Source organism: Rhinoraja longicauda, chromosome 33 (assembly GCF_053455715.1).
Source record: "Rhinoraja longicauda isolate Sanriku21f chromosome 33, sRhiLon1.1, whole genome shotgun sequence".
Lineage (NCBI taxonomy): Eukaryota > Metazoa > Chordata > Chondrichthyes > Rajiformes > Arhynchobatidae > Rhinoraja > Rhinoraja longicauda.
The window spans coordinates 377864-404681 of NC_135985.1; the positions used below are offsets into that span (position 1 = coordinate 377864).

At 41.5% G+C, this 26818-nt stretch overlaps 1 protein-coding gene across 2 annotated transcripts; it reads right to left on the reverse strand.

Annotated features, from left to right (window-relative positions):
* Window positions 1-26716, reverse strand: asb7 (ankyrin repeat and SOCS box containing 7). Of its 2 annotated transcripts, XM_078427303.1 has the most exons (5): window positions 26453-26716; window positions 23998-24126; window positions 19931-20200; window positions 9962-10567; window positions 1-3789 (listed from the first exon to the last, which is right to left on the reverse strand). In XM_078427303.1, the coding sequence occupies exons 3-5, from the start codon at window positions 20139-20141 to the stop codon at window positions 3650-3652; spliced, it is 957 nt and encodes a 318-aa protein (XP_078283429.1). In that variant the 5' UTR covers window positions 20142-20200; window positions 23998-24126; window positions 26453-26716; the 3' UTR covers window positions 1-3649. The 2 variants fall into 2 exon arrangements, with proteins under 2 accessions (XP_078283429.1, XP_078283431.1); XM_078427305.1 differs by lacking the exon at window positions 23998-24126.
* Between the last annotated feature and the right edge of the window lie 102 nt (window positions 26717-26818).

Sequence of the window (26818 nt, forward strand, 5' to 3'; positions counted from 1 at the left end):
TACTCCAAAAATGTATTAATCTGTTTACATTTAGAACACAAAACAATTACAAAAATTAGTGGTCCATTTCTTCAAACATTAAATAGTTCCGTTGGTACATTACCAGTTATAAAACTGTACAAAAAAATTCATCCAATGAATTCTTGAAGATTCGTTTCTCTTTGGTATTTCAAGTTACGAAGAAAACATACAAAAAAACACATTTTAAAAAAAAACTCTGACCCGATGCATCATAGCATTTGTCCACAAAAAAAAATTGTTCATACATTTCTGTATTTACTGAAGGATTGGATCCCAACCCATCGTCTAGAAACGATGCAGAATAACATTTGGTCATCAAAGCTGTTTAACTCCCCCAATTAGTTCTTTTTTTATATTCCAAAGGCCTCTTACTGAATCTCCTTTTGATTGTTACAGTTAAAGCAAAATAGTTTTGAGTTTTCAAGACAGTAGTTCTCCAATATACCTTGACATCTCAATAAACTCTTACTCCATGCATCTCGGGATCACCTTAAACTCCCTGTACAGCCCACCATTATAACATTTAGGATCAGCAGTGAACAAACTGCTCACGGAAGAAGAAAAAAGTTTTAGTGCCAACTGAAACAGGGGTCAAGGCAAAATATAGATTAGCCACCACCAAAACTCATTGGAGGATTATATGCAGTTAAATGCTCCTGAGTCCTTGTATTCCTATCAAATAGTGTTACCTGAAAAAAAGCCAGAAACAGCTCAAGCTTCAATTATAAATTTATTTCTTTAAGAAGGTGAGAAAATTAAAAATGATGATTTGTAGAATGCTGAGGCTCCAAGACTCATTCTAGTTATTTCTTTAGTTTGATGTATCATTGCAGTGAGAGCACTCCAGTGTTAGACCAGTGTTAGATGTACTGTATAAGGCATTTCATATTTGCAAAGTAAACACCAGTGTTTCGTACAACATCAGTGCCAGTGTTCCAACATGTAGACAGTTAATTATACTTTTACTAGTTGCGTTTTGCAAAGGCATCATTCAGTATCATACTCAATGAATCAATCAGTCACTGACTTCTTGAGTGGAACACATTACATTACATTGCCACTGATGTGAAAGCAAGCATTGGGTCTTTGAAACTTATTTACATTAGTAAATAAGAATGTTACAGGTTGGGACGTGCAAACATGCAGACACTATCTCCAGTCCTGTTTCCACTACTGATGGTAGTAACTTTGAACACTCCTAGTTTAACATCCCCACCTGCTATAGACACAAACCACAAAACCTGCAAATAAAAACTAGAATGAATCTCCCATGTCTCGGTGGCTAAAGCATATTCTCACCTTTACTTTTGATTCCTAGCGATCTTACCGAGTGTGAAAACCGAGTGGATCCCATTGCTTCTTGTGTATTTACTTCACTCAGGCTGGGGGGTGCATTGAGGACAGATAAAGATAAAGGATGGAAGGAGTGGTGCATCAGTGACCTCTGTTCCCAAGACCTTTGCTGAGAAACAGTCCAGTTCTTTCACCAGATTGAACTCCTTACTTCACAAGTGAACAACGTTCCCATAGGTGGGACCAAGGCAACAAGTCAACAACAAACAGGGACATTTGCTCAGTGCCAGCTGTCGTACTAGCATCAATGTTTTCAATATTCTGGCAGAATCAATTAGGATTTTCCAAAATTCTGTTCACATGAAGCTTGACTTTAGTCTGGCAGGCAGGGAGAAAACCTTGGTCTTATTGTCTCTCTGCTTACAAGCCCCAATGTTCCTGCTCATTCGTGTGTGTAGAGGCAAGGGACAAATATGGCAAAGAATTGATCAGGGCCATCAATCCTCGCGTCAGCCTTGGACTCCCAACCATTTACCATTGAACTGCTGAACATTCGAGACACCCGTCTGAGCCATTCCCTGCTACCCAGGGACATCCCAAGATACTGTTCCTGGTTTTGATTCTGGTTTCCATGAAGAACACTATTCCTCTCTATAAAATCAACAAGATAAACTAGAAGCAGGGTGTACATTTAAAAGTGTTTCATCACAGGCAATCAAATATTAAATTATAATTCTTTACAAGAGTTTATAATTTAATTTAGTTAGAAATCCAAGATCCAGGCTGTGTTCAGAATTTTAAATGAGAAACACTCACTTGTCCTGCTTAGAATTTGACTCAAGTGAAAAATATGGTAACATTTAATTTTAGACTGAACAACATGTATTAAAGAGCTGTATGGTTTAAGGATTTATTTTTCTGAAACAACCCTTGTAGGTACAAATATGACTGAGCAGACACACAGGTGATACTATTCACTGACACCTGTCTTTAGTTCTGAAACAACTCCAGGTGGTCATATGCTTGGGAAACCAAAAGAATGAATTGGATGCTTACATCATATCAGAGTAAAATTAAATATGAAAAATGATGGTAAGGCGATCCTACAATGTAGGCCAAGTTAATGAGTACCTGTCATCAACATAAGTGGTGGAGCCATTCCAGTGCATCATGACATGGGCAAAGATACAGGTACACTAGGTAACAGCACAAACTGATGAGAGGGCACTAAGGACAGAACAACACTGAGTGAAGACATATTTATTATATGAGAATCCGATTATGATACACTCACTTGTCATCTCCTCCATCCCCCAATATTCTACCGTATTCCGGCACGTGACCACATATGCTAAAGCAGCCCAGACTTTATAACAGAGAAGTGAAGAACATAAGCAGTTTTGGGATCAGTATAAAAGAAAAAAGGAATGGAAAGTATTGCAATAAAACTTCAAATTGCAATGGCACCTTTAATTTTTTTGCTTATGTAAAAACAATAATCTGTTATAGTAACAGAAGAAGACATACCATGGCAATGTGCATCTGTGGAAAGCACACATTGCAACAATTTGAGCTCAATTTTTAAAGAACAGAAAACAAATTATTGGAATAAAACATGTCAATACCAAGGTAGGGTTGAGGATAGAAGGGAAGGGCAAAGAGAATAAAGTGGTTGGATGATGAAGCAGATTATCTTGGTCAAGTGATACCTTTCATAACTTTTTCTTTAGCTTCCCAACTGCCTCAGTTATTGATGCAGCTTCAAGTTTTATTTTGAATGAGAAATGATCTGATGCATCATTCAATGCACTATTTCCTCGTTTGTTGATTTCCTTCTCAATTTCCCCTTTTTCTCAACAAATGTCATGTACATTATTAATGCAGATGCTGAATGACCTTTATTCCACTCTGCTTTAGATTTCAAATTTGATTTAGATCAATCTTGATAGAAACTTGCAGGTGCATCAAACATTTTGCAATACTTTTTTTAAAAAAATTTCATGACCACTATCATTCAAATGTCATCTGTTCCAGTTGAGTAAATTCTATCATCTCAGCATTAAAATAATAAGCATTTGTTGAAAAGGTGAAATTGGGAGGGAGGAAATAATGAAACGTAGCCAGCTTAAACAGTTAAGTATGTTAGTTTAGAACTTTTGTTCAGAAGTGATCAGAGGTTCTCCTGGAGTGGATCTATTATGACAAATAAGTTCTTAAATTCAGAGAGTTACGGACACCCGCATTGACTTTAAATTTCATCAAATTGGGAATTGCATAGAATGTTCTTGGGGCAAGGCCACGCCTACTACAATCCCTCAAGACCAACTTTTAACATTCAGATGTCATCAAACTTGTGCTTCAAATAGTCTTTCATGACTTTTGCAAGAGGGAGTGCCTCCAGTCCTTTCAAATTCTGCAAGCCTAAACATTGTCGGATTTTAATTCGGCACAGATCCTGTAAATTTCTAGGCTGCCCTAAAGGAGGAAGAAAATATAAGAAGCATTAATGTTTCATGACTATAACATTATATTTATATCAAGTACTGCTAGGCATACAATAGACACAAGTCAAGCAAACTTCAGTTAATAAGGGCTTTCTGAAAAAAAAAATTAAGATAAATTATTTGCTCTCAAGAATTTTCTTTTTGCTGGTGTGATGCTGAGGAAAGCTTGAAGCTTGAAGGTTGAGTCACGTTGGTCAGGATTATACATTCACTCAGCAGATGTTTAATAATCTCAAACCATTACATTAACAGCCAAGTCCTAGATCAAAATAATTAGACACAAAGCCTTGGGATTAAATTAAATTTAATGCTTGATTTTGTCTGCAGATTTTAAAAGCTCCATTTTCCACTGCAAATTTAGTCATCAGAAGTCAACTTGATCTCTTGATTATTTTAACTCCATATTAGGAAGGGTGGCACAAGTTAATTAATTCTGCAAGAATAGATAGACCGTAATAAAATGTCTTCAAAACAGTGATGTTACCCCTGATTGACTCTGTAATATGTCTACCTTATTAATACTTCTGCTAATGAGTTGTATTTTATCAGGTTGATTACAACCATATTGAAACAAATTCCTCAGTAGAAAATTAGTGGATGTACGATGTGTTTGAAAGAAGACTATTTACAGTATTGCAGGGGGTGAAGCCAATTACAAATGTGCAAAGACCAACTGGTAGACAATCAGAACTGTAAGTGGTTCTAATATCCATGTAAAGAGTAGCAGTACACAATGCTACATTTTCAGGAAAATGCACATGCTCGTTTCAAAAAGTTTGTGGTAAAGTTTCTGGTATGCTAATAATCCTTTGCTTTTAAAAGAATGCAAGACCAATGAGCAGGTTTAGAAATCTTATAATATTGTAACCAAGACATGGACAGTGCATCAACCTGATGATGTCTAAAGTGAAAATAAAGACACATGTCTGCCACTAGAGTGACAATGAAACATTGTTATAAACTCCATTGTGCTCCACATACTTCTGCAAGTTCAGTGATGTCAAACACTTAGTCTATGGTGGATGATTCACAAAACAATATTAGCCAGGAATGAGACACCAACATTGTGGTCCAGATCCTTGGGAATCTCTAACAAAAGCATTTGGACATGTTCATTTCATTTAATTCAACGTGGCAGAATAATACTGAACATGGTTCAATATCTAACTTTGATGGATCACTTTAAACAACTTTTCTGAAAACTGCCCCACAATTTAGAAGTGCCTTTATCCACACAGCCCTTTATATCCTTAACCTTCTGAAAAGATTTACGTGTCATGTTCCAGTAAAATCCAGATCATATTTCCTTACCAACTAAAAAGTATTCTCTTTGCCTGATTATTTGGCCAGTTACATTAAATCTATCGTCTATGGATGCCAATTCTCCAGCCAATGGACCTCAACAATAATGCCATCAAAACTCCTCAAAATGCAGGTTTAACTTTTTAAAATCTGTCCTTTTGTTCAACTTCCAAAACCTCTCCTCAGAGGTTTTATCAAAATATTACTGTGCCCTCTGGAAAAGCTAAAAAGGCTACCAATTGTCTTTTATTTTCTGGAAGAAATAATTTCAATGTTGTACATTCCCCACTTTGATCTTGAAACCTTTAAAAAATTGCAACCCTGTCCTCTTCAATGGGACTGCTGTGGATATGGCTGACAGCTGCAAGTGTCAAGGCATCAGCAGCAACAACCTGACCCCTTCACACTCATGCGCCGATCAACATTCTTAGGCATCAGAGAAGATTCAGCATATCCACAAGGATTTCCCTGAACTTCTACACAACAGAAGGTATTCTGACAGGATGCATCTCAGCCTGGTTTGGCAAATCCTCTGGTATTGACCACTTTAACCTGCAGAGTGTGAAGACAGTCCAGTCCATCACAGGCTTGTCATACCCTTCAATCCATTCCAGCTTCACACACACTGCATCAGTATCATCAAGGATGCCTTCTACCCGAGCCATTCCCCTTTCTCCTGTGTAGGAAGGAACTGCAGATGCTGGTTTAAACCGAAGACACAGTCTGAAGGAGGGTCTCGACTCGAAATATCACCCATTCCTTCTCTCCAGAGATGCTGCTTGTCCCATTGAACTACTCCAGCATTTTGTGTCTATCCCCTTTCTCTTCTACCTTCTAAGAGAAGGTCAAGAAGCTTGAAAGCTCAGATGCCCAGACTAAAGAACAGCTTTTTCCCAACTCCTATCCGACTCCTGTACCAATTATTTGTTGTACAACCTATTCACAGAGGTGTTGTACAGCCCATTCACAGAGGTGTTGTACAGCCCATTCACAGAGGTGTTGTACAGCCCATTCACAGAGGTGTTGTACAGCCCATTCACAGAGGTGTTGTACAGCCCATTCACAGAGGTGTTGTACAGCCCATTCAGAGGTGTTGTACAGCCCATTCACAGAGGTGTTGTACAGCCCATTCACAGAGGTGTTGTACAGCCTATTCACAGAGGTGTTGTACAGCCCATTCACAGAGGTGTTGTACAGCCCATTCACAGAGGTGTTGCCATACTCTTAAATCAATCCAATGGTTATCCATTATTGTACTATGGTATTTGTTTGCACTACTATGTGAACAAGGAATTTTATTCTACCCTGGTGACTGACAATAAATTAGTCTGTAAACTGTAATCTAAACTGTATTTAGTTTAACACTGATGATTTTCTAGACTTGGTGACATATTCCATCATGACATCTCTAGTCCCAAGAGCTGATCTTTCATGTGATATTGATGACCCCACACCTACTCACCATGACACTGCCGTAACTCTAAAGTAAATTTATTCATTTCACTCATTTATTCCATGTTTTTTTATTTTATGCAGTGTGTGTTAATTTTAAGTAGACAATACATTTATAACTATAAAAAACACCTTCATTATTTAAATTCCTACAGGAAAGATAACTCGGCCGGCCGTTGTGAGTCTGAAACACTCTCGCCCCTAACCACCTTTTCCCCATTGACACAATTGGTTGAATAGCATGATTTTATGTAACATAAGGTTGAGGAATGCAGCTGTTGCATTGTTGTTGAACTACCTGTAATAAAGCAATGTGTGAAGACGATGGCTGACACATTATTGACTTACGAAAGTAAGTGCGGTTGAGGTGTGGACGGATAATTACCTAGAATGAAAAAAACCTGAATGCTGGAACTATGATATGCAAATCACACTTAAAACAAATCTTCCAAGATCTCCTCCATGTTGGATCCTGTACGTAGTTGGGTGGTGATACCCTGAATGGATCAGGATGCTCCCTTTAGCTTCCAACATGGCTCTTTAATTAAACAGTTGTGCTGCTGAACTCCAGCAACTAAGAGAGCCAATTTCTCCAACTTCCCCAGTGAAAATAAATCTGACATTCTGCTGATATGCACCTCCCACCTGCGAGAATTCCAGTCCAACACAAGGAAATCTACCATTACTATTAATCCAACTATTTTTCACTGCTTATAACTGAGAATTAGACAATAGAAAATAGGCACAGGAGTAGGCCATTCGGCCCTTCGAGCCAGCACCGCCATTCAATGTGATCATGGCTGATCATTCTCAATCAGTACCCCGTTCCTGCCTTCTCCCCATACCCCCTGACTCCGCTATCCTTAAGAGCTCTATCTAGCTCTCTCTTGAATGCATTCAGAGAATTGGCCTCCACTGCCTTCTGAGGCAGAGAATTCCACGGATTTACAACTCTCTGACTGAAAAGGTTTTTCCTCATCTCAGTTCTAAATGGCCTACCCCTTATTCTTCAACTGTGCAAATTGAATTGTCAGACTTATTCCAACTTACGTAAAGCACCAGATGCCAAGAGAGAATGAGCATGGTAGTGGGACAGAATGAGGGGAGTGGAGGGGAGTGAGTGAAAAGTGCAAGGGCTGAGGGGGAGGAGGGGTTCCAAGAAAGACAACGAGTGGTGGAAATGGCTCACGGAACCAGTAACAGTCACAGAACCTCCTGTCATACTCTTTCTGTAATGGGAAATATAACATATTGCCACTATTAAATGATGAATCAGTTTTCCAGTTTCAGAAACTGTGCCTGTGGATCAAAAAAAGAAGTTATTTAACTTGGAGTTATTTAACTCAGCACTGACAACTATAAATTTCCAATCAGCTCCAAGGAAATTATCTGGGACAGAAAGGGAGAACATTTGGATCACATCAACAAAATATAGTCTGTGTATACTCATGAAGAATAGAATGTATCTGAATGTTTTGAGACCTTTCGCTGATACATTGGATAGAAGTACATAATAACACAGAGCAAACAATGTCACACGAAGTGAAAGCACAGTGTATTAGACGTATGGTAAACTACCTGGCACATGGGACTTTGGTATTTCCAGACTGACGGATATGAATCTAATTAATACCCAACATACTATTTATCACTTTTTTGTTTAAGATGTTACATCGCAGTAAAATAGAGTGAGCTCGATGCCACATCATCTCTATTTCCAAATACAGTAAAAATCCAATTATCTGTCATTCTTGGGATTTGGGCGAGATTAACGGGATTAGCAGGGTTCACAGACTAATCGATGTTACTCCTATCAAAAGCAAACACATTTTTATTTCACTGCTTTTGCATTCAGTACAGTGTAATAATTGCCAACGAACTACATGAATTTTAAGGTAACAGGAAACACACCCACTGTGGATCACCAGCTCACACAACAGATTACTGGGTGAGACAGACAGGTGATAAACCATCAGGATTTCCTGGACAAATGGATGCTGGATTATCAGAGTTGGACTGCAAAAGGAGAGTGGATTATCGGTGTTCTACTGTGATGTGGGTGAACAGTTATTTATGAGGGGGTTGACGGATGACGAATGATGCACTTTGGCTGCAGGTGGAATTCAATGTGAAGAAATGAAAGATCACAATTCCAAAAAGAAACGTTAATTGAGGAACAGTCAAGGATTCACTAACAGGATTCACTTAACAAGGTTAAAGGATCTGAACCAGCAATCATAGATGCTAATTCATGTATGACTTATCTCAAGTGTAATGCACAGGTGAGGAATGTGTTGCAGCGTGTCAGATCATGGCCAAGTTCGGCAGACAGTTTTAAACAGCAGCATGGATGTAATGTAATTGTAGGACTCGGGCTGCATAAGCTTGGAATTCAGAGGTAAAGGAATTATTTAATTAAAGTGATTAAACACTATAAGGTATTGACCATATAGGTAGGGAAGTTTATTATGAGGGAGGCCAATGAAATTATAAAATACAAGATGAGTTGAGATAGAGGATGAGGTAATTGAGCAAAGTTGCCTAATGTGGGGGCCAAGGGACGAAAGAATTGAGAATATCATGGAGAACCTCTCCGACACGGGCAGCCCAAGGAGTTCAGGAGCAAACAATTAAAGAATTTACTGCAGGATTAGGGTTCAAACAGTGAGATCTGGCAACAGGAGCTATAACAATCACAGGCGTTTCAGCAGGCAAGTTGTGTAAAGTATAACCTCAAAGGGAAGTATCGAGCAAGTAGTGAAGTGGCGTAACCAGTGAGCCAGGTTTCGATCCACACAAGTATACACGCAAAGGTTGGAGTAGGAAAAATCCTCACTTCCAACTACGTGTACTTCCTGGAAGTCTGAAGAAGGTTCTCGACCAGAAACGTCACCCATTCCTTCTCTCCAGAGATGCTGCCTGTCCCGCTGAGTTACTCCAGCATTTTGTGTCTATCTTCCTGGAAGATGCTGACCTATGGGATCTTCTACACTCTGGGATGTGAAATATTCAGAAAAGGAAATTACTCTCCAGTCAGCTCATAATTATCCTTTACAATAAGATTAACTAATTATCCACTGCAAGTTGGCTGTGACTGCAACTCAAAAATAATTCATCAAGTTTGAAGAACTTTACAACGTATTGAGAATTAAAAAAAGCATTTTACATTTGCCAGATCTTTCTTTTCATTATACTTTATACCATTATTTGAAAAGATGCTTTGTTTAGACTTTTATAATGAACTTCCAATCAGGATTTTGAAAAGACAAATTGTTTTTCCTTGATGTACTCCCAAAATTGCTGAAAAGTGCACTTAAAGCAAATGCTGGAAGCCAGTTTCCTAAGATTTGATTTTCAAACCCAAAACATTTTAAATAAGAATGACTTACTTGTAACTTCCTGCAAGAAATCCAGGCAGGGTCTGCTAGTTCCAGATAGACTTACAGAGACAGCTAGAGGGGTCTGTCCCTCATAGTTCCTGGTATTACAATCTGCACCATAGTTATGTAACATCCTTGCACAAAGCACATCATCTTTCAGCGCAGATAAATGCAATGGGGTTTGTCCGTCCTCCATCCGCCCGAGATTTGTGTCGGCCCCTCTTTGAAGGAACATTCGACAGTAAGAGTGGTTGCTTTTGATCACCGCGTATCGCAAGAGGAAACCATTCTGAATATCAATGTTGGCATTGTGGTCCAAAAGGATCTTGACACAGCTAGACCGCTCTCTGATAATGGCCAGCTGAAGAGGGGTTGTGCCTTTGTCGCTGAGAGGGTCAACCTCAGCTTTAAATTCCAGCAACAGTTTGACGAAGGAGTCTCTGCCATAATGGGCGGCCACATGGAGAGGGGTCCACCCGTCATTGCTTTTAGCATTAATAATATCAGGCCTGTGTTCAGATTCCAACATCAAGCGTGCTATCCTTGCGCGACCATGCATGGCTGCATAATGCAGAGCAGTGAAGCCTCCAATTAGATCTTTAACAGTGGGGTCAGCTGAAAAAAGATTAAAAACAATTTAAAGGAGAGTACTTAATCAATTTTAATATACAAAGTCTTAATTAATTGTATTGTAAAACTATGATATCTAAACTTTCAGAGGCCTGAGGCGATTCCAACAGATGAAAGAAACATGCTCTGAATATCTTGGTCCAGTGGCCTTTGCCCTCTGCAGGCAATCTTTAGCTGATTTTACTTGCCCAGGGAATGGTTTGAACTTATTTCACTGCCTATGACTAACACATCTGTCCTCCATTTAATCTTGAAGCGTCGAGTTAACTTGATACTGTGACAAGTTCATGTGACACTGAATATGGTAGGATTGTTTCATCTGTTGAACCACAGAGGTAACAATCATATCTTTGTGTTAGAACGATGCCTGTTCAATTTCCACACCAGATTCAAGCTCAATCTCGAGGCTGACATCTCCTTGTAATACTGAGATGCAGCTGCCCTGTTGGAGGTGCCGTTTCTCAACTGAGAGGTTGAACTTACAAGAAAGATCCATGACTAATTGAAGTGAAACATCTGGATGTTTAAAGAACATTTCTCTCTCAACCAACACCTAAAACAGATGAAGATGAACTTTTTGAGCTTGCTTCGCCATTATGATCTTCAGCCACAGTGCAGGAAAATGGCACAATCTCCAGAACCCCTGATCGTTTCATATCCTGAAATCTGTTTTGTTGTAAATGATTCAACACCTGTGAAGAAATTTATTTTAATCTCAAAATGGGTAAATGGCAGACCCCTTAATGATTAGCCAATTATCACATTATGTACACAGCCACAGGATGGCTTTATCAGCTACACAGCAATTGTCACAGAGAGGTTATGAAAGACCAGACATAAATGTATGCCCTTCACTCTTGATTAACAGAACTTCAAAAGCAAAGCTACAGGATAGCAACTAGGCATACAGTCCGCATATACGGTATTGACCATGTAGAAGCAAGACAGCATCGTACTGCAACTAGGCATACAGTCCGCATATACGGTATTTACCATGTAGAAGCAAGACAGCATCGTACTGCTTATGGCATTTCCATCAGATGCAAGTGATTGCCATTTCAAAATAGAACCGGATCAAGGTTTTTGCTGATAAAAAAGCTAGAGGGTCATAGTCAGTCATCTGGCATGGAAACAGGCCCTTCGGTCCAACTTGTCTATACCGACTAGACACTCCATCCACACTAGTCTCCCCTGCTGCATTTGGCCCATACCCCTCAAAACATTTCCTATTCACATACCTGTCAAAATGTCTTTAAATGTTGTTATAGCACCTGCCTCAACTACCACCTCAGGCAGCTCGTTCCATATATCTACCACCCTCTGTGTAAAAAAAGTTGCCCCTCAGGATTCTATTAAATCTTTTCCCTTGCACCTTAAACCCATGTCCCTTGGTTCTTGATTCCCCTATTCTGGGTAAAAGACTCAGTGCATTTACCTAATTTATTCTCCTTATGATCTTATACACCTCTATAAGATTAACCCTCATCCTCCTGAACTCCAAGCAATAAAGTCCTAGCCTGCCCAACCTCTCCATCTAGCTCAGACCTTCAAAGTCCTAGCCTGCCCAACCTCTCCATCTAGCTCAGACCTTCAAAGTCCTAGCCTGCCCAACCTCTCCATCTAGCTCAGACCTTCAAAGTCCTAGCCTGCCCAACCTCTCCATCTAGCTCAGACCTTCAAATCCTGGCAATATACTTGTAAATCTTCTCTGCACTCATAAAAACTACTGAATGATTTTAGTGGTGCACAAAGACCAGCACAGACTGGTGAAGCATCAAAATTAGGTTTCTACAGTATAGGTCCTGGATAATCTTGTTAAATATAAATGTAAACTGTTAAAAATCAAAAGACATTGTACAAGAAATAGCCGTGTTCTTTGTGCAGTCCTAGCCACAATGCTCGTTTTATCCTGCAACTTACAAATCAGCTGATAAATTTCATAGTAAGTGATTGAACTTTGAGTGTAATTGATTTGCTATGGTAAACCGGAATATCTTGATGGTGTAAGAAAGTGTTACGTGAATGCATGTCGTATGATAGTGATCTGGTACCAGTAGGTACGACATTCTCAATTTCCCAATCTTCTCGTAACACTGGATGACATGCAGCAGGCTGTCAGAATCATCCTATAGCTGCACCCGATCAATTCCCGGATTACTCTCTATACCTGCGCATTTCCCCAAGGCCACTGGATTGTGATCCATAGAGACATCTTCAGGAGGCAATTTTCATTCTATCTAGCCTATTGATGCCGAGCCCAAGAGTGACCACAATTGTTTAGTTAACTGATTTCAGCTAACTCACCGTCAATTAGAAATCAAACCGGTTATTTCTATCCTGAACATTATTAGTTGTGACACTAGGAACTGCAGATGCTGGAATCTTGCAGTCTCGTATAACTCAGCGGGTCAGGTAGCATCTCTGGAGGACAGGGATCGGCGATGTTTCGGGTCAGGACCTTTCTTCAAACTGAAGGAATTCTGTGTTCAACTATACGAGATATCATTTATCCAAAGCCTTTAACACTAAAGATATTTGTTTCATGTGATTTACTGAAACGAGTGCAGCTCCAATCATACACCGGACTCACTGTGTTTGTTTTTAAAGTAATTGTCCACAAAGTTTCATTCATGTACAACATAAAAATACTATGAACTACCAATAATGACACTGGCCCTGCATCCAATGCTGAAAGTTTAAAATGCCACAATATTTAAGTGGTAACTATTGATTTTTGGACTTGCGTGAAATTTGTTGAACTCTCATCAACTCTTCTATTCTTGTAGAAATCCCAACTATCTCCAGGGGAATGTCTGCATTACCTGAGGTGCTCAGGGCATTCACTTGTCTCTCACTCCACCGAATACTCTCATGTAAGCAAAAAATGAACAATAATCACTGAATGTGTAACACACCAGGAAACATTAACAAAAATGATTCAGAGCAATTTTAAAAAATAGGAAATTCCTTCTTGCAAAGGAATAAAATTGCATAATACTTTATTTCTCAAATGTCCTGACGTGTTTCTCATAGAAATAAAATAACATTGATAAAGCAGCATCCAATAAATTGATGAACCGTTTGCATGGGCCAAAATATTCAGTTAGTGTTATAGTTTCTTTAGTGTTTTTCGGAGAATGCAGACAGGACATACCTTTACCATCTCTCCTGAAAATGCAAGACCTGACCATTGAGGCATCTGCCTCAAGCAGATATCCAATTTATAGAACAAGACTCCAATCCACAAGTGTCTGACTTGGAAACTTCCAATTAGATGAAACTAGTTTGTTACCAACACATAGTATGCAAGTTAAAACAATTTTTTTATAAAGTCCCGAAAGTCCGGTTTGGTCACAATTTATATAAATTTACAGTCGCTACATCCGAAAGCCAAGACAAAAGCAGTTTTCTTTTATACTTAATATTATTTACTTTATTATTACTTGAAAGTTGTTTACAAATACATTGCAGAGATGTTGCAGTTATCAGTGCAAAATGATCAGCTTTAAAATGCAAGGCGTTCATTTCAGACCATGTAAACCATGATTATACTATTACAAATATCAAGAATAGCACCATATAGGAATTACTCTTTTTTTTAAAAAGGAATCTCAAAGTGACCATCCTCTTCACTGGGTAACTTTGCCACCTGTTGAGTTGTTAAAACCATCAAAATAACAAGGAAACAAATCAGTTAGGAATACTACATAACACTTCATGGTAACGCAACATGTTAGAAGGCTGAGACAAATCATAAAATGTCACTAAGTAATGCAGCGTTAATGATCTGCAGCATGTGAAGGGGAAAAGCCATTAAGTTATTTTATATTTCAAAAAGTAAACTTTATTCAGAATAAAAAATATACAAAACAGAAACAGTGCAGAAATCCTTAATACGTTGGTAAAAAGTACAAGGTTTCTGACTCAACGCTCACTGAAATTTATCAATAAAAATACTTAGCTCTTTCAGTCCACCTTTAAGTCAAACGGGTTCATATCCGCAATGTATCCCAAAGTAATCTGTTCACAGACAGACAGAGTGTTGGAGTAACTCAGCGGGATAGGCAGCATCTCTGGGGAACATGGATAGGTGAAGTTTCACAGAGTGCTGGAGTAACTCAGCGGGTCAGGCAGCATCTCTGGAGAACATGGATAGATGATGATTTAGAGTGCTGGAGTAACTCAGAGATTCAGGCAGCATCTCTGGGGAACATGGATAGTTGATGATTCAGAGTGCTGGAGTAACTCAGAGATTCAGGCAGCATCTCTGGAGAGCATGGATAGGTGAAGTTTCACAGAGTGCTGGAGTAACTCAGTGGGACAGGCAACATCTCTGGAGAAAAGGAACAAGTGACGTTTTGGGTCGAGACCCTTCTTCACACTACCACTGTACATCTGAAAGTTTAAGTAAGAGGAGCTGCATTTCAATCATGTGCTATAATCATTGCATATGGATCTGAAAAACAGGGTGGGAAACATTTTTTATGCATGGACGGTATTTCCCATCTCACTGCTGAAGTATTGTGCACTTTGTAGAGATCGCATTGTCATGGATTACAGTGGTGATTATGATTTCTCAGCTCATGAGGATTTGCATCTTTCTGCTGGAATAAGGAGGGATATTTCTTCCCTCTAACTATCTCGCTCTTGGCATCTTCAGTCTTTGCTTTGCTTGCTCTGGCCCAGCTGCGGTCACACCATGTAGCACACAGCAGCCACACCTCCTTAATGTGCTCTGCAGGGTGCCCCACGCTGATGAAGGCAACAACATCTACTGTGAGAAGCCTAATCATGCTGATGTACAGTAAAAAGGCTTTTGTAGCATACTAACCAGTCAGCGGAAAGACTGTACAGGATTACAATCAAGCCGTCCACAGTGTACAGATACAGGATAAAGGAAATAGCGTTTAGTGCAAGATAAAGTCCAGTGAAGTCCGATTAAAGATAGTCTGGGGGTCTCCAAATGAGGTAGATGGTAGCTTAGGACCACTCTCTAGATGGTGATAGGATGTCACAATTTCTTAGTTGTAAACAATAAGGTTGAACTGCAAATTATCATTTAATACTGATCTTTGCTTTGAAATAGAGGAGTAAGCATCTTAACTGGCAAATAATAGTTCAGACGCAAATATCTATCTTTCCCTCTCAATCCTCATTCTCCAACCTTCTTCCAGTCAAAGGTCACAGGGAGAAGGCAGGAAAATGGGATTGAGAGGGAAAGATAGATCAGCCATGATGAAATGGTGGAGAAGACACGATGGCCTAATTCTGCTCCTATGACTTATGAACATACGCCTGGTTTGTTATATTACAATTTTTAAAATATTAAAATCATTTATAATTCTGTTCCACTTAGAAATATGTGCAAGAAAACAGGGAATCTGGTTCAAGGAAATATGTAAATGTTTATTGATGACACCCAATTAGAATCAAAATAGATAACTATTGAGCGACTTTGTACAAGCTACAAAATCAGACTCACGATGGCCTGGTATGTCCTAGACAATGCAGAGAAGCAAAATTGTGGGAGCCCAATGGACAAAATCTGCCATTCAGAAATAGATAACTGTCCCCTACAAGCAGCACATGGAGGGAATTCTAATGGGACATTGTCAAGGATCCTCAGCAACAATTTCATGGCAGGTCAATGAGTTTGTTACTGGCTGATATCTGCCATGGTGGGGGTGGAGGGGGGAAAGTTGAGAAAAGTGGTGGCAGGAAATGGGAGACTGGAGAGGGGGCACAGTTCCATTCTCCAACTGCTATATTATAATTCCTCTTGGCAGTTCCAATCACTTCTCACGTATTATACACCCCAGACAAAACAGCTACCCCCGCCCCCGCCCCCCCCCCCCCCCGTCCCCCCAATTTCCTCCCTGGTTCACAAAGAGAGCCACGAAAGATCACAACTGAGCTCCAGATTGCAGGCTAGTAATGAGCGACAATATAGTGGTTCATGCAAAGAATACAGGGCCACATGCTTATGATTAACAAGGAAAAAGTATTCAATTGATTTAGTTGGAGTTGACAAAAGCAAAAGTTGACTACTGAAGTCTGTGCTATCTTGATGACAGATAAGAGCAAAGAGTGGGGATAAATGGGTCCCTTTCAGAATGGCAGGCAGTAACTAGTGGGGTACCGCAAGGCTCGGTGCAGGGACCGCAGCTATTTACAATATACATTAATGACTTGGATGAAGGGATTAAAAGAACCATTAGCAAATTTGCAGATGATACAAAGTAGTGTGAACTGTGAGGAAGATGCTATGAGGTTGCAGGGTGACTTGGACAGGTTGTGTGAGTGGGCAGATGCATGGCAGATGCAGTTTAATGTGGATAAGTGTGAGGTTATCCACTTTGGTGGTAAGAATAGGAAGGCAGAGTATTATCTGAATGGTGTCAAGTTAGGAAAAGGGGACGTACAACGAGATCTGGGTGTCCTAGTGCATCAGTCACTGAAAGGAAGCATGCAGGTACAGCAGGCAGTGAAGAAAGCCAATTGAATGTTGGCCTTCATAACAAGAGGAGTTGAGTATAGGAGCAAAGAGGTCCTTCTGCAGTTGTACAGGGCCTAGTGAGACCGCACCTGGAGTTCTGTGTGCAGTTTTGGTCTCCAAATTTGAGGAAGGATATTCTTGCTATTGAGGGCGTGCAGCGTAGGTTTACTAGGTTAATTCCCGGAATGGCAGGACTGTCATATGTTGAAAGACTGGAGCGACTAGGCTTGTATACACTGGAATTTAGAAGGATGAGAGGAGATCTTATCGAAACGTATAAGATTATTAAGGGGTTGGACACGTTAAGAGGCAGGAAACCTGTTCCCAATGTTGGGGGAGTCCAGAACAAGGGGCCACAGTTTAAGAATAAGGGGTAGGCCATTTAGAACTGAGATGAGGAAAAACTTTTTCAGTCAGAGAGTTGTGAATCTGTGGAATTCTCTGCCTCAGAAGGCAGTGGAGGCCAATTCTCTGAATGCATTCACGAGAGCTAGATAGAGCTCTTAAGGATAGCAGAGACATGGGGTATGGGGAGAAGGTAGGAACGGGGTACTGATTGAGAATGATCAGCCATGATCACATTGAATGGCGGTGCTGGCTCGAAGGGCCGAATGGCCTCCTCCTGCACCTGTTGTCTATAATAATGTCAGGATTAAAATTTTTATTAAATTCTTGATTCTTATTATCTCCTCCCACATTCCTAAGTCGTGCAGGTTTGTAAGCTAATTGGCCTCTGTAAATTCCCTCTGGTGTGCAGGGAGTGGATATGAATGTGGGATAACATAAAACTGAAGTGAATGGCTGATTGATCAGCATGGATTTGGTAGATCAAAGAGCCTATTTCCATGCTGTATCTTTCAATCAAAAACGAAAGTTGTCATGAGAATTGTTTTTGAATACTTAACAAGTGAAGACTTGTAACACTGTCAGGTGATGAACTATATTTGATTTGTTATTTAAAAAGGGAACTCCACAAGTATTTGAAAGAGCACAGGGTCTCACAGAAGCAAGCCCTTCGGCCCACCATGTCAATGCAAGCCAACAAGATCTTATTATATTAATCCCATTTACTAATACTTGGTCCGTGGCCTTTTATATCATGACTCATCCAGGTTTAACCACTGCGAGGGTATCTACCTCGACCATCTTCATGGGCAATGTTCCACATTGCAACCATCTTCTGGCTAGGAAAAGATTCTTGCTCAGATTTCTATATGTCTCGTTCCTATTCTTAAACCTATGCCCTCAGGTCTTGGACACCTCTGTCATACCCTCATAATTTTGTATATGCAAAGTCTTCAGGTGCCAGAGTGTGGAGGGGATGATAGTGTTGAACACTGAGCTATAGTTGATGAACGTGTGTATTCCTGACATCCAGCTGGTCCAGAGCAGAGTGGAGAAAAGCCAGTGCGATAACATCAGCGGTTGTGGTGATAGGCAAGTTGAAGCGGTCCAGGTCATTTCTGAGGCAGGAGTTGCTTGGCAGCACGAACGACCTTTCAAGGTACTTCATTACGGTGGATGCAAGTGCCAGCAGTCATGGATCCAGTAACTGTGCTCTTCTTGGGCACTGGTATCAGAGATGCCCTTTTGAAGCAGATGGGAACCTCAGACCACAGAAGTAAAGGGATGCGGATTATCTTGAATACTCCATTGTATAACAATTAAATCTGCACACTCTGCACTAAGCACAAGGCTTCCCAAAACCAACCATCTACCATATTTGATGGATAATCAAGTAATTGAAATTTACTTCCCACTCTAAATATCAAGAAGTTTAGCTGGGAAGAAAATTAATTTCCATCTTTCTCGCCCAATTTGTCAGCTGCCTCTCAACATCTTATCCATTCATCGGATAAGTATCAATGGCAAAGGCAAAGTTCATTGTTGATCGATCTCCCTGAACTGAACAGCGCTCGGCTGACCCGAGTCTCATGCAGGACAGGATCGCACAAGGGCAGCACATTGCTGAACCAGTAACATGTTTCAACACTCTGGTAATGTCTTGCTTACTGATACTGAGATTAGCTTTTTTTTTTAAACAATCCCTATTTAGTTACTTGAATTTAAATTTCCCAGCTGCATTGAAACATTGAAAACACAACTGCAACTCAGATACTGGCCAAACAATTTAGCAACAATACTATTGTGCTATTCCACTCCATTCTAAGGCCTTGTATTGCATCATTCAAATATTGTCACGCCAAAGCAAGTATTTTGCTACCATATCGTCCACAGAACTAAAATAAATCCAGACATGACAAAAGATGTTTGCATTGGCACCAAATCAAATGGACAGCTTGAGAAGGTGTACACTAAATACCAGTTAGACTAATGATACAATTATAATTTGGTATAAAATCACCCATATTACCTACAAATACCCCTCGATTAACGAAAGGGATACATTCCTGGGAGATTGATTTATTAGCAACATTTTTCAAAATTAAAAAGGCTGGATGAAATACAGGCCGAGATGTTTGATAAAGTGTATTCTTGAGTGGAGAGTGATGCACTGTTAGAGCAAGAAAATAGATGCATGAATTAAATGGCACTACGCAAGAATTCATTAATAGTACCTTCATAAATTGAGGAAGTTAGCTATATTTTTAATAAGACTTCAAATCCCCATACTTCCGTAACCCTCAATGCAATCCCTAATGTAAATGATAGGGTTGCTTAAAAAAAATTGCCAATATAACATGATAATAATTTCAAATAATCCAAAACAAAAACGTAATTCTTTGGTATCAACTTTTTGTAATAGAGTACATTTTTTAGAATACTCTTTGGTATAAACCAGCAACTACAGTTCATTGTTATAACAGACTTAATGTGCTTCATTCACTTACCTCCGTGCTCTAAGAAGACTCGAACACATCTTTCCTTGCCTCTGGCTGCAGAGAAGTGCAGTAGTGTCCATCCGTTAGCATCTCGACCATTGGGAGAATAGCCTTGCTCCAGCATCTTGCGCACTGTCTGAACATCGCCAGCTGCCACTGCATTTTGTATTTGCAGTTCTTGCTGCAGTTCTGGATTTCTTCTACAGTGGTGATGGAACATGCTAGTGAGTCACGCCAGCACTATAGATGCATGAGGTCAATGTCGTAACCTTCATCAAGCTTCAACAAGGATGCACAAATTAGTTCATTGTAATGACAAGCTTCATATCAACTTGAAAAATTAAATCCACTAACATCATTTACATTAAAATAGTGGAAAATCCATCGATCAAAACACAACAGTGCAAATGTTCCCAAACCTGTTTCAGGACTGCGGTTTTAACTCAATTCAGGCACTTGAAAAGATGTTGAAAAAGTGCCTTCAAGTGACATCAAATCTTAAAGTGCCAATAACATCTTAAAATGACATAAAATGCCAATGTCTCCATCTAAAGACTAATTTCAAACAGTCTCAATCTTCATGTTTGAAGAATTTTCCAGGATTTTACAACCCATACACCCTTCTTAAAAGTTACCAATTGAAGGCAGTCCATCAATAAATACCTCACTTCAAAACCAGCTGCATTTATAACTGGTTTCACACTTCACTCCTTTTCTCACAGCCTTTTGTCTTTGCATATCTGTTGACATGACACACTTGTATTTTTATCCACCCTTTTGCCAATCAAACCCTCTCCCCTCCACCTGCATTCACCTATCACTTTCCAGGCTTTGTAGTGCCCCATCTCTTTGCCAGCTTTCTCCAGCCTACTACAATTAGTTTAAGAAAGGTCCCGACCAGATATATCACCTATCCATGTCTTCCAGAGATGCTGCCTAACCCTCAATGTTTTCCCCGAGATAAATACCAGGCTTAAATACACAACAAACCTCTCAAACGCCCTTGTTATTATGACCCATTACCTGGAACCTACAGGCTATAATTATTGGGGTTTTTTGTGGAGAGGAGAAAAAGAATGCCTCTACAGTCGACTCAAAATTGTAACTTTTAGAATTGCAGTATATTTGCTAAACGATTTAACATCTATAATAATGGTGTAAACTTTTAAATCATACATTTAAAAATGGAATGTATTGATTGTTTTCTGATTCTGGTTCAGTACCTACACTAAAGTTTAGATTCCATAAAACTGCACTTGGAACAGACAGTCACTCACTCCTCTGAGGAAGTTAGCTAAAGGCATTCTCCACCTTGAGCAAGGCCTGGAGAATACACCCAGAACTTAGTGAATGAGATCCCAGAATGGATCATTGGAAAACCATAAACATTACAAAAGACTGAAAGTTGAATTACAGCCCTATAAATGTCTTCATTTTGAAAAAGAGATTGGCACTATATGACAAATATATTATTATAAAACTCAAGGCATAGTTAATTACAAATAGGTGTCACTGTTCTGAGATATTTATTCACAAAATGCTGGAGTAACTCAGCAGGTCAGGCAGCATCTCGGGAGAGAAGGAATGGGTGACGTTTCGGGTCAAGACCCTTCTTCAGACCCGAAACGTCACCCATTCCTTCTCTCCCGAGATGCTGCCTGACCTGCTGAGTTACTCCAGCATTTTGTGAATAAATACCTTCGATTTGTACTAGCATCTGCAGTTATTTTCTTATACTCACTGTTCTGAGACATACGTCACATTTAACAAATTTGTTAGATTTGAGGATTGCATAGCTAGTAAAATAGACTTTAGCAAATGATTTCGATTTTTTTTTAAAACTAACTGCTGGAGGAACTCTAGATCAAGCAGCATCTGAGGAGGGAAAGAAAAGGTTGAAATTTCAGCTCAAGACCCTGCATCACCATCCTTTCATCACAGATGCTGTTTGACCTGCTCCTTCAGTAGGTTGCTTTTTGGATCAATGTACTACTCAATTGTATCTTCTGCAAGTTTAAAAATTACAGCTATCAAAATTATTATTTTTTGTTGAATTGGCTATAACACTGATCCCTGGAAATGTCACTATTCATCTTGCTCCAAACCAGAAAGACAACAATTTTGTTGAGTGTTACTTAGTCAACTTCACATCCGTGTTATCAATATCCCTTTTATGCCACATGCTGCAATGTTGTGAAGGAGCCTGAAGGTAGAATGCTGGAGTAATTCAGCGGGACAGGCAGCATCTCTGGAGAGAAGGAATGGGTGACGTTTCGGGTCGAGACCCTTCTTCAGACTTTGTGAAGGAGCCTATTGTGTAGCATCTTATCAAAAGCCTTCTGGAAATCTACGAACACCACATCAACTGTATTATCCTCATCAGCGCTGTTACCTCATCAAATAACATTATCAAATTGGGTAAAATCAATTTGCCTTTTATAAATCCAAATGGCATGCCTTAACTAGTACATTTTCTTCCTTATTCGAAAATCTTGGTGAAGAGAAAACTTCAAATGGAAAAAATCATGAGGTTTTGGGTAAAGAACTGGCAAGTGGAATAAAGATTTTTTTCAAAGAGTTATCATACACATCCTATGATTCAATTTCTTCCTACTGCTCTGCTACACTTAATATTCGAACTATGTCAACAATTACATGAACTATTTTTGGTCAAAAACCTTTGCATAAAAAGCACACACAAGGCGTAACAAAATCAAAAATGCATCTGAAAATATAGTTCATACCCTGAAGTGAATGCAATGCTAGTGAACACTGGGACCACGGTTTAAAATACGAGGAATGGCTGTATATATTTGGTTTGTATTCTTTTAAAAATAGAACATTAAGGCATGACTGAGTTTAAGACTTTAAAAGAACCTGAAACGACAAATAAATTAGATGCACAGGTGGATTGTCCAGAATGAAGGGATATCATCAATTTAAAACTAAGCTAATTAACAGGTAAATCAGAAATTATATTTTCATATGATAAAGGAAATCTGAAATTTATTTCCTCTCAATAGAGTGCAGGAATCTGGACATTTGCAGCATTTAAACCTCAAAGCCAATATATATTTGTTAAGCAAGGATATTTAAAATTATTTTGTTTTATTTATTTTTCACTATTTATGCGCATCAATAGCTTTGCTGGCATTTACTGTCTATCTTAAACTACCCTCGAACTGGAAAGGCAGTTACGTCAACAACACAAACCAAACTCGAGTCATATAGAGATAAGAAACTGCAGGAGCTGGAATCTTGTGCAAAACACAATGGTGGAGGAACGCAGCTGGTCAGACAGTAGCTGGGGAAGAAATGGACATGCGGTGTTGTGGGTCGAGACCCTTTTTCAGACTGATGGGGACTGACCAGTCTGTAGAATGGTCCCGACCCGCAATGTTGCCTGTTCATTCTCTCCCAAGATGGTATCTGACCTGCTGAGTTCCTCTAGCACTGTGTTTTGCTGGAGTCATATATAGGCCCACCAGAGCCCTGCAGGGCAGAAGCCCCATATCCACCATATCAACGCAGACCACCCAGCAGCTGCTTACAATCATCCCATGCTCCAGCATTTGGTCCATAGCCTTCCATGCCTTATCAAATCAAGAACTTATCTAGATACTTAAATGTTTCTGCCTCCACACACAACCAGGCAGTATGTTCCAGATTTCAACCACCTTCTAGGTGAAATAAAACCTCTTCAGATCCTCTCTAAATCTCCTGCCTTCCCCTTACACCTGTGCCCTGAGGTTTGAGACACCATTGCAATGGGGAAAGGTTTCTTACTACGTATCCGATTTATGCCCCTCATGGTTTTCTTTACATCCGGACCCCACTCAGGTTCCTGTTCCAAAGAAAACCAACCCAACCACTCTATCCTCGCTAATTAAACACTCTATACCTGGTGACACTGTGGTCAACTTCATGCACATTCTCCTGGCTACTTACATCTTTCCTGCATGGTGACCAGAACCGCACACAACACTTCAGCAGTGGTTAACTAATGTTTTGTAAAGTTGTATATTTTCGATAGCCCAGCTAATGTGGGCAAGTATTCCATATGCCGTCTTCATTACCTTATCCACCTGCACTGCCACCTTCAGAGATGTCTGGATACACACACTGAGATTCCTCTACTTCTCTAGATTCCGAGGCTGAAGACAGTCGTGGACCAACAATGCTGATGCGTCAGCCAAAGCAGCATCCTGGAAGATCGAGGAAATTCAACATGTCTCTGACAAACTTCTGCAGATGTACCAGAAAGCATACTGTTGGGTTACATCACTGCTTGGTTTAGGAACAGCTCTGCGCAAGACCACAAAAATTGCAGTGTGGTACATGTAGCCCATTATCACTGACCAGACCTCCTGCTGTTAACTTCATCCACAATTCACACTACCTCAGAAAAGCAGCCAACATAATCAAAGACTCATCCCACCCCAGTCATGCCTTCTCCTTGCTCCCATCTGGCAGAAGGTACAGAAGCTTGAAAGCACCAGACTCAGGTACAGCTTCTTCCCCTGTATCAGGCTTCTGAACAGTCCTTCCACAAGCTAGGGTACAGTCTGATTCACCTCTACCCCATTGCAGACATTGGACGGAAAAGCGGAAGTGGCGGCGCCTAACGGCTGCGGCTCGCTAGCAGTCTGTTCGTCTTTTTTTCGTTTTTTTTTTGTGTGTCGGTGTTGGGATGGGTTTTTTTTTTTTGGTTGTGTATGTGTGGGGGGTGGTGGTGTGGGTGTGGGGTGGGGTGTGGGGTGGGGTGTGGGGTGTGGGGTGGGGTGTGGGGTGGGGGAAACCTTTCTCTTTTAGGTCTCTTCCTCATGGCGCGGGGTGCCGCTCGGCCGCGGGGCTTTTCATCGCTGGTGCGGCTCGGCCGCGGGACTTAGCTGCGCACGGCTCGGCCGCGGGACTTTACATCACCCGGTGCGGCTCGGCCGCGGGACTTTGCGTCGCCCGGTGCGGCTCGGCCGCGGGACTTTACATCGCTGGTGCGGCTTGGCCGCTGGACTTAACATCGCCCGGTGCGGCTTGGCCGCGGGGCCTTCCATCGCCCGGTGCGGCTCGGCCGCGGGACTTAGCTGCGCAAGGCTCGGTCGCGGGGCCTTCCATCGCCCGGTCGGCCACGAGACGTTTCAGCGCCCGGTGCGGCTCGGCCGCGGGGACTTCCATCCCCTTGCGGGGACTGTGCGGGTCGGTCGGGGACGAGCTGTCTGTCCGTGGGCGTGGGGAAGAGAGTGGAAGTTCTGTTGCCTCCATCACAGTGAGGGGGTGTTTGGAGTCACTGTGATGGACGTTTGTGTTGGGGTTATGTGTCTTGTGTTCTTTTTTGTGTATGACTGCTATGTAGTTTCGTTCGGTACCTCGGTACCGAATGACAAATAAAGCTCTGTTGAACTGATGCGTTACAATGTTGAGAACCATATTCTGTATTCTGTATCTTTCCATTTGCTCTATCTTTGTACTTGTGTTTGATTTGATTGTAATATGTACAGTATTATCTGATTCCATAGCATTCAAAACAAAACTTTTCACTGTACTTCAGTACATGACTATAATAAACATTAATCTAAACATAAAACCCTACCATTCATGGTGTAATCTTAACATATTTCCCACAATACATTATTTATCAGAATTAAATTCCATTTGTCATTGCTCTGCCCATCTTACTAACTGATCAACACAATACTGCAGCCCAAACTTCCCTCCTATCATCACTCTTATCTGCAAGTTTACTAATCATACTGCCTACATTCATAACCAAAGCTTTAATATATATAGCAGTAAAAGGTCCCAGATTGATTCTCATGCACTCCACTGGCCATGAATACCAGTACCAGCCTTATTTTTGTTTGAAAGTGCAGCTTTACCTGATTATTCAAAATTAGTTATTTTATCACTGGGAGTTATTTTATCACTGATTCTGAAGATAACCTTGCACTCAAAGAGGAACATGGGGCTGATTTAAAAAAAGACAAGTGAAACAAGTGAGTGAAGGGAGCATTGTCTGAGTATGACAGCAATGGTTAGAGAAGGGGTGAGGGTGAAGGACAGAGGGGGGGGGGGGTGAGGGTGAAGGACAGAGGGGGGGGGGTGAGGGTGAAGGACAGAGGGGGGGGGGTGAGGGTGAAGGACAGAGGGGGGGGGGGTGAGGGTGAAGGACAGAGGGGGGGGGGGGTGAGGGTGAAGGACAGAGGGGGGGGGGGTGAGGGTGAAGGACAGAGGGGGGGGGGTGAGGGTGAAGGACAGAGGGGGGGGGGTGAGGGTGAAGGACAGAGGGGGGGGGGGGGTGAGGGTGAAGGACAGAGGGGGGGGGGTGAGGGTGAAGGACAGAGGGGGGGGGGTGAGGGTGAAGGACAGAGGGGGGGGGGGTGAGGGTGAAGGACAGAGGGGGGGGGGGTAAGGCAGGGGGGCAGGGACTGACTGGGACATGGGCCAGGCCACCCAGGTGCGGCTGCCCTCCCTCTCCACGCTGCGGCGGATGAGCGGGACCCCCCGCCACCCACACACCAAGACCCCCACACTTACATTCCTGCAGTAGGCCGGCCTCTCCGCCGCGCCGCGCCGCACCATGTCCACAGTCCGCACCGGTGGCGCCGCTCCTCGCCCCCCCTGGCCGTGGCCCAGCGCGGCGCGGCGCGGCTGGCAGCGGGAGGCGAGGCGTGGCGGAGGGTGCGGTGCGCTGGCGGGGCCTGGGCTGGGCCCTAGCGGGCGGGCGGGCAGCAGGCGGCGGCGGCGGGCGAGCGGTACGCAATATCCTGGGGAACCTGTTGCTGCGGAGCCATGACAGGCCCGCCGCGCATGCGCCATCCGCCCGGCCCGCGCATGCGCCACCCGCCCGGCCCGCGCATGCGCCACCCGCCCGGCCCGCGCATGCGCCACCCGCCCGGCCCG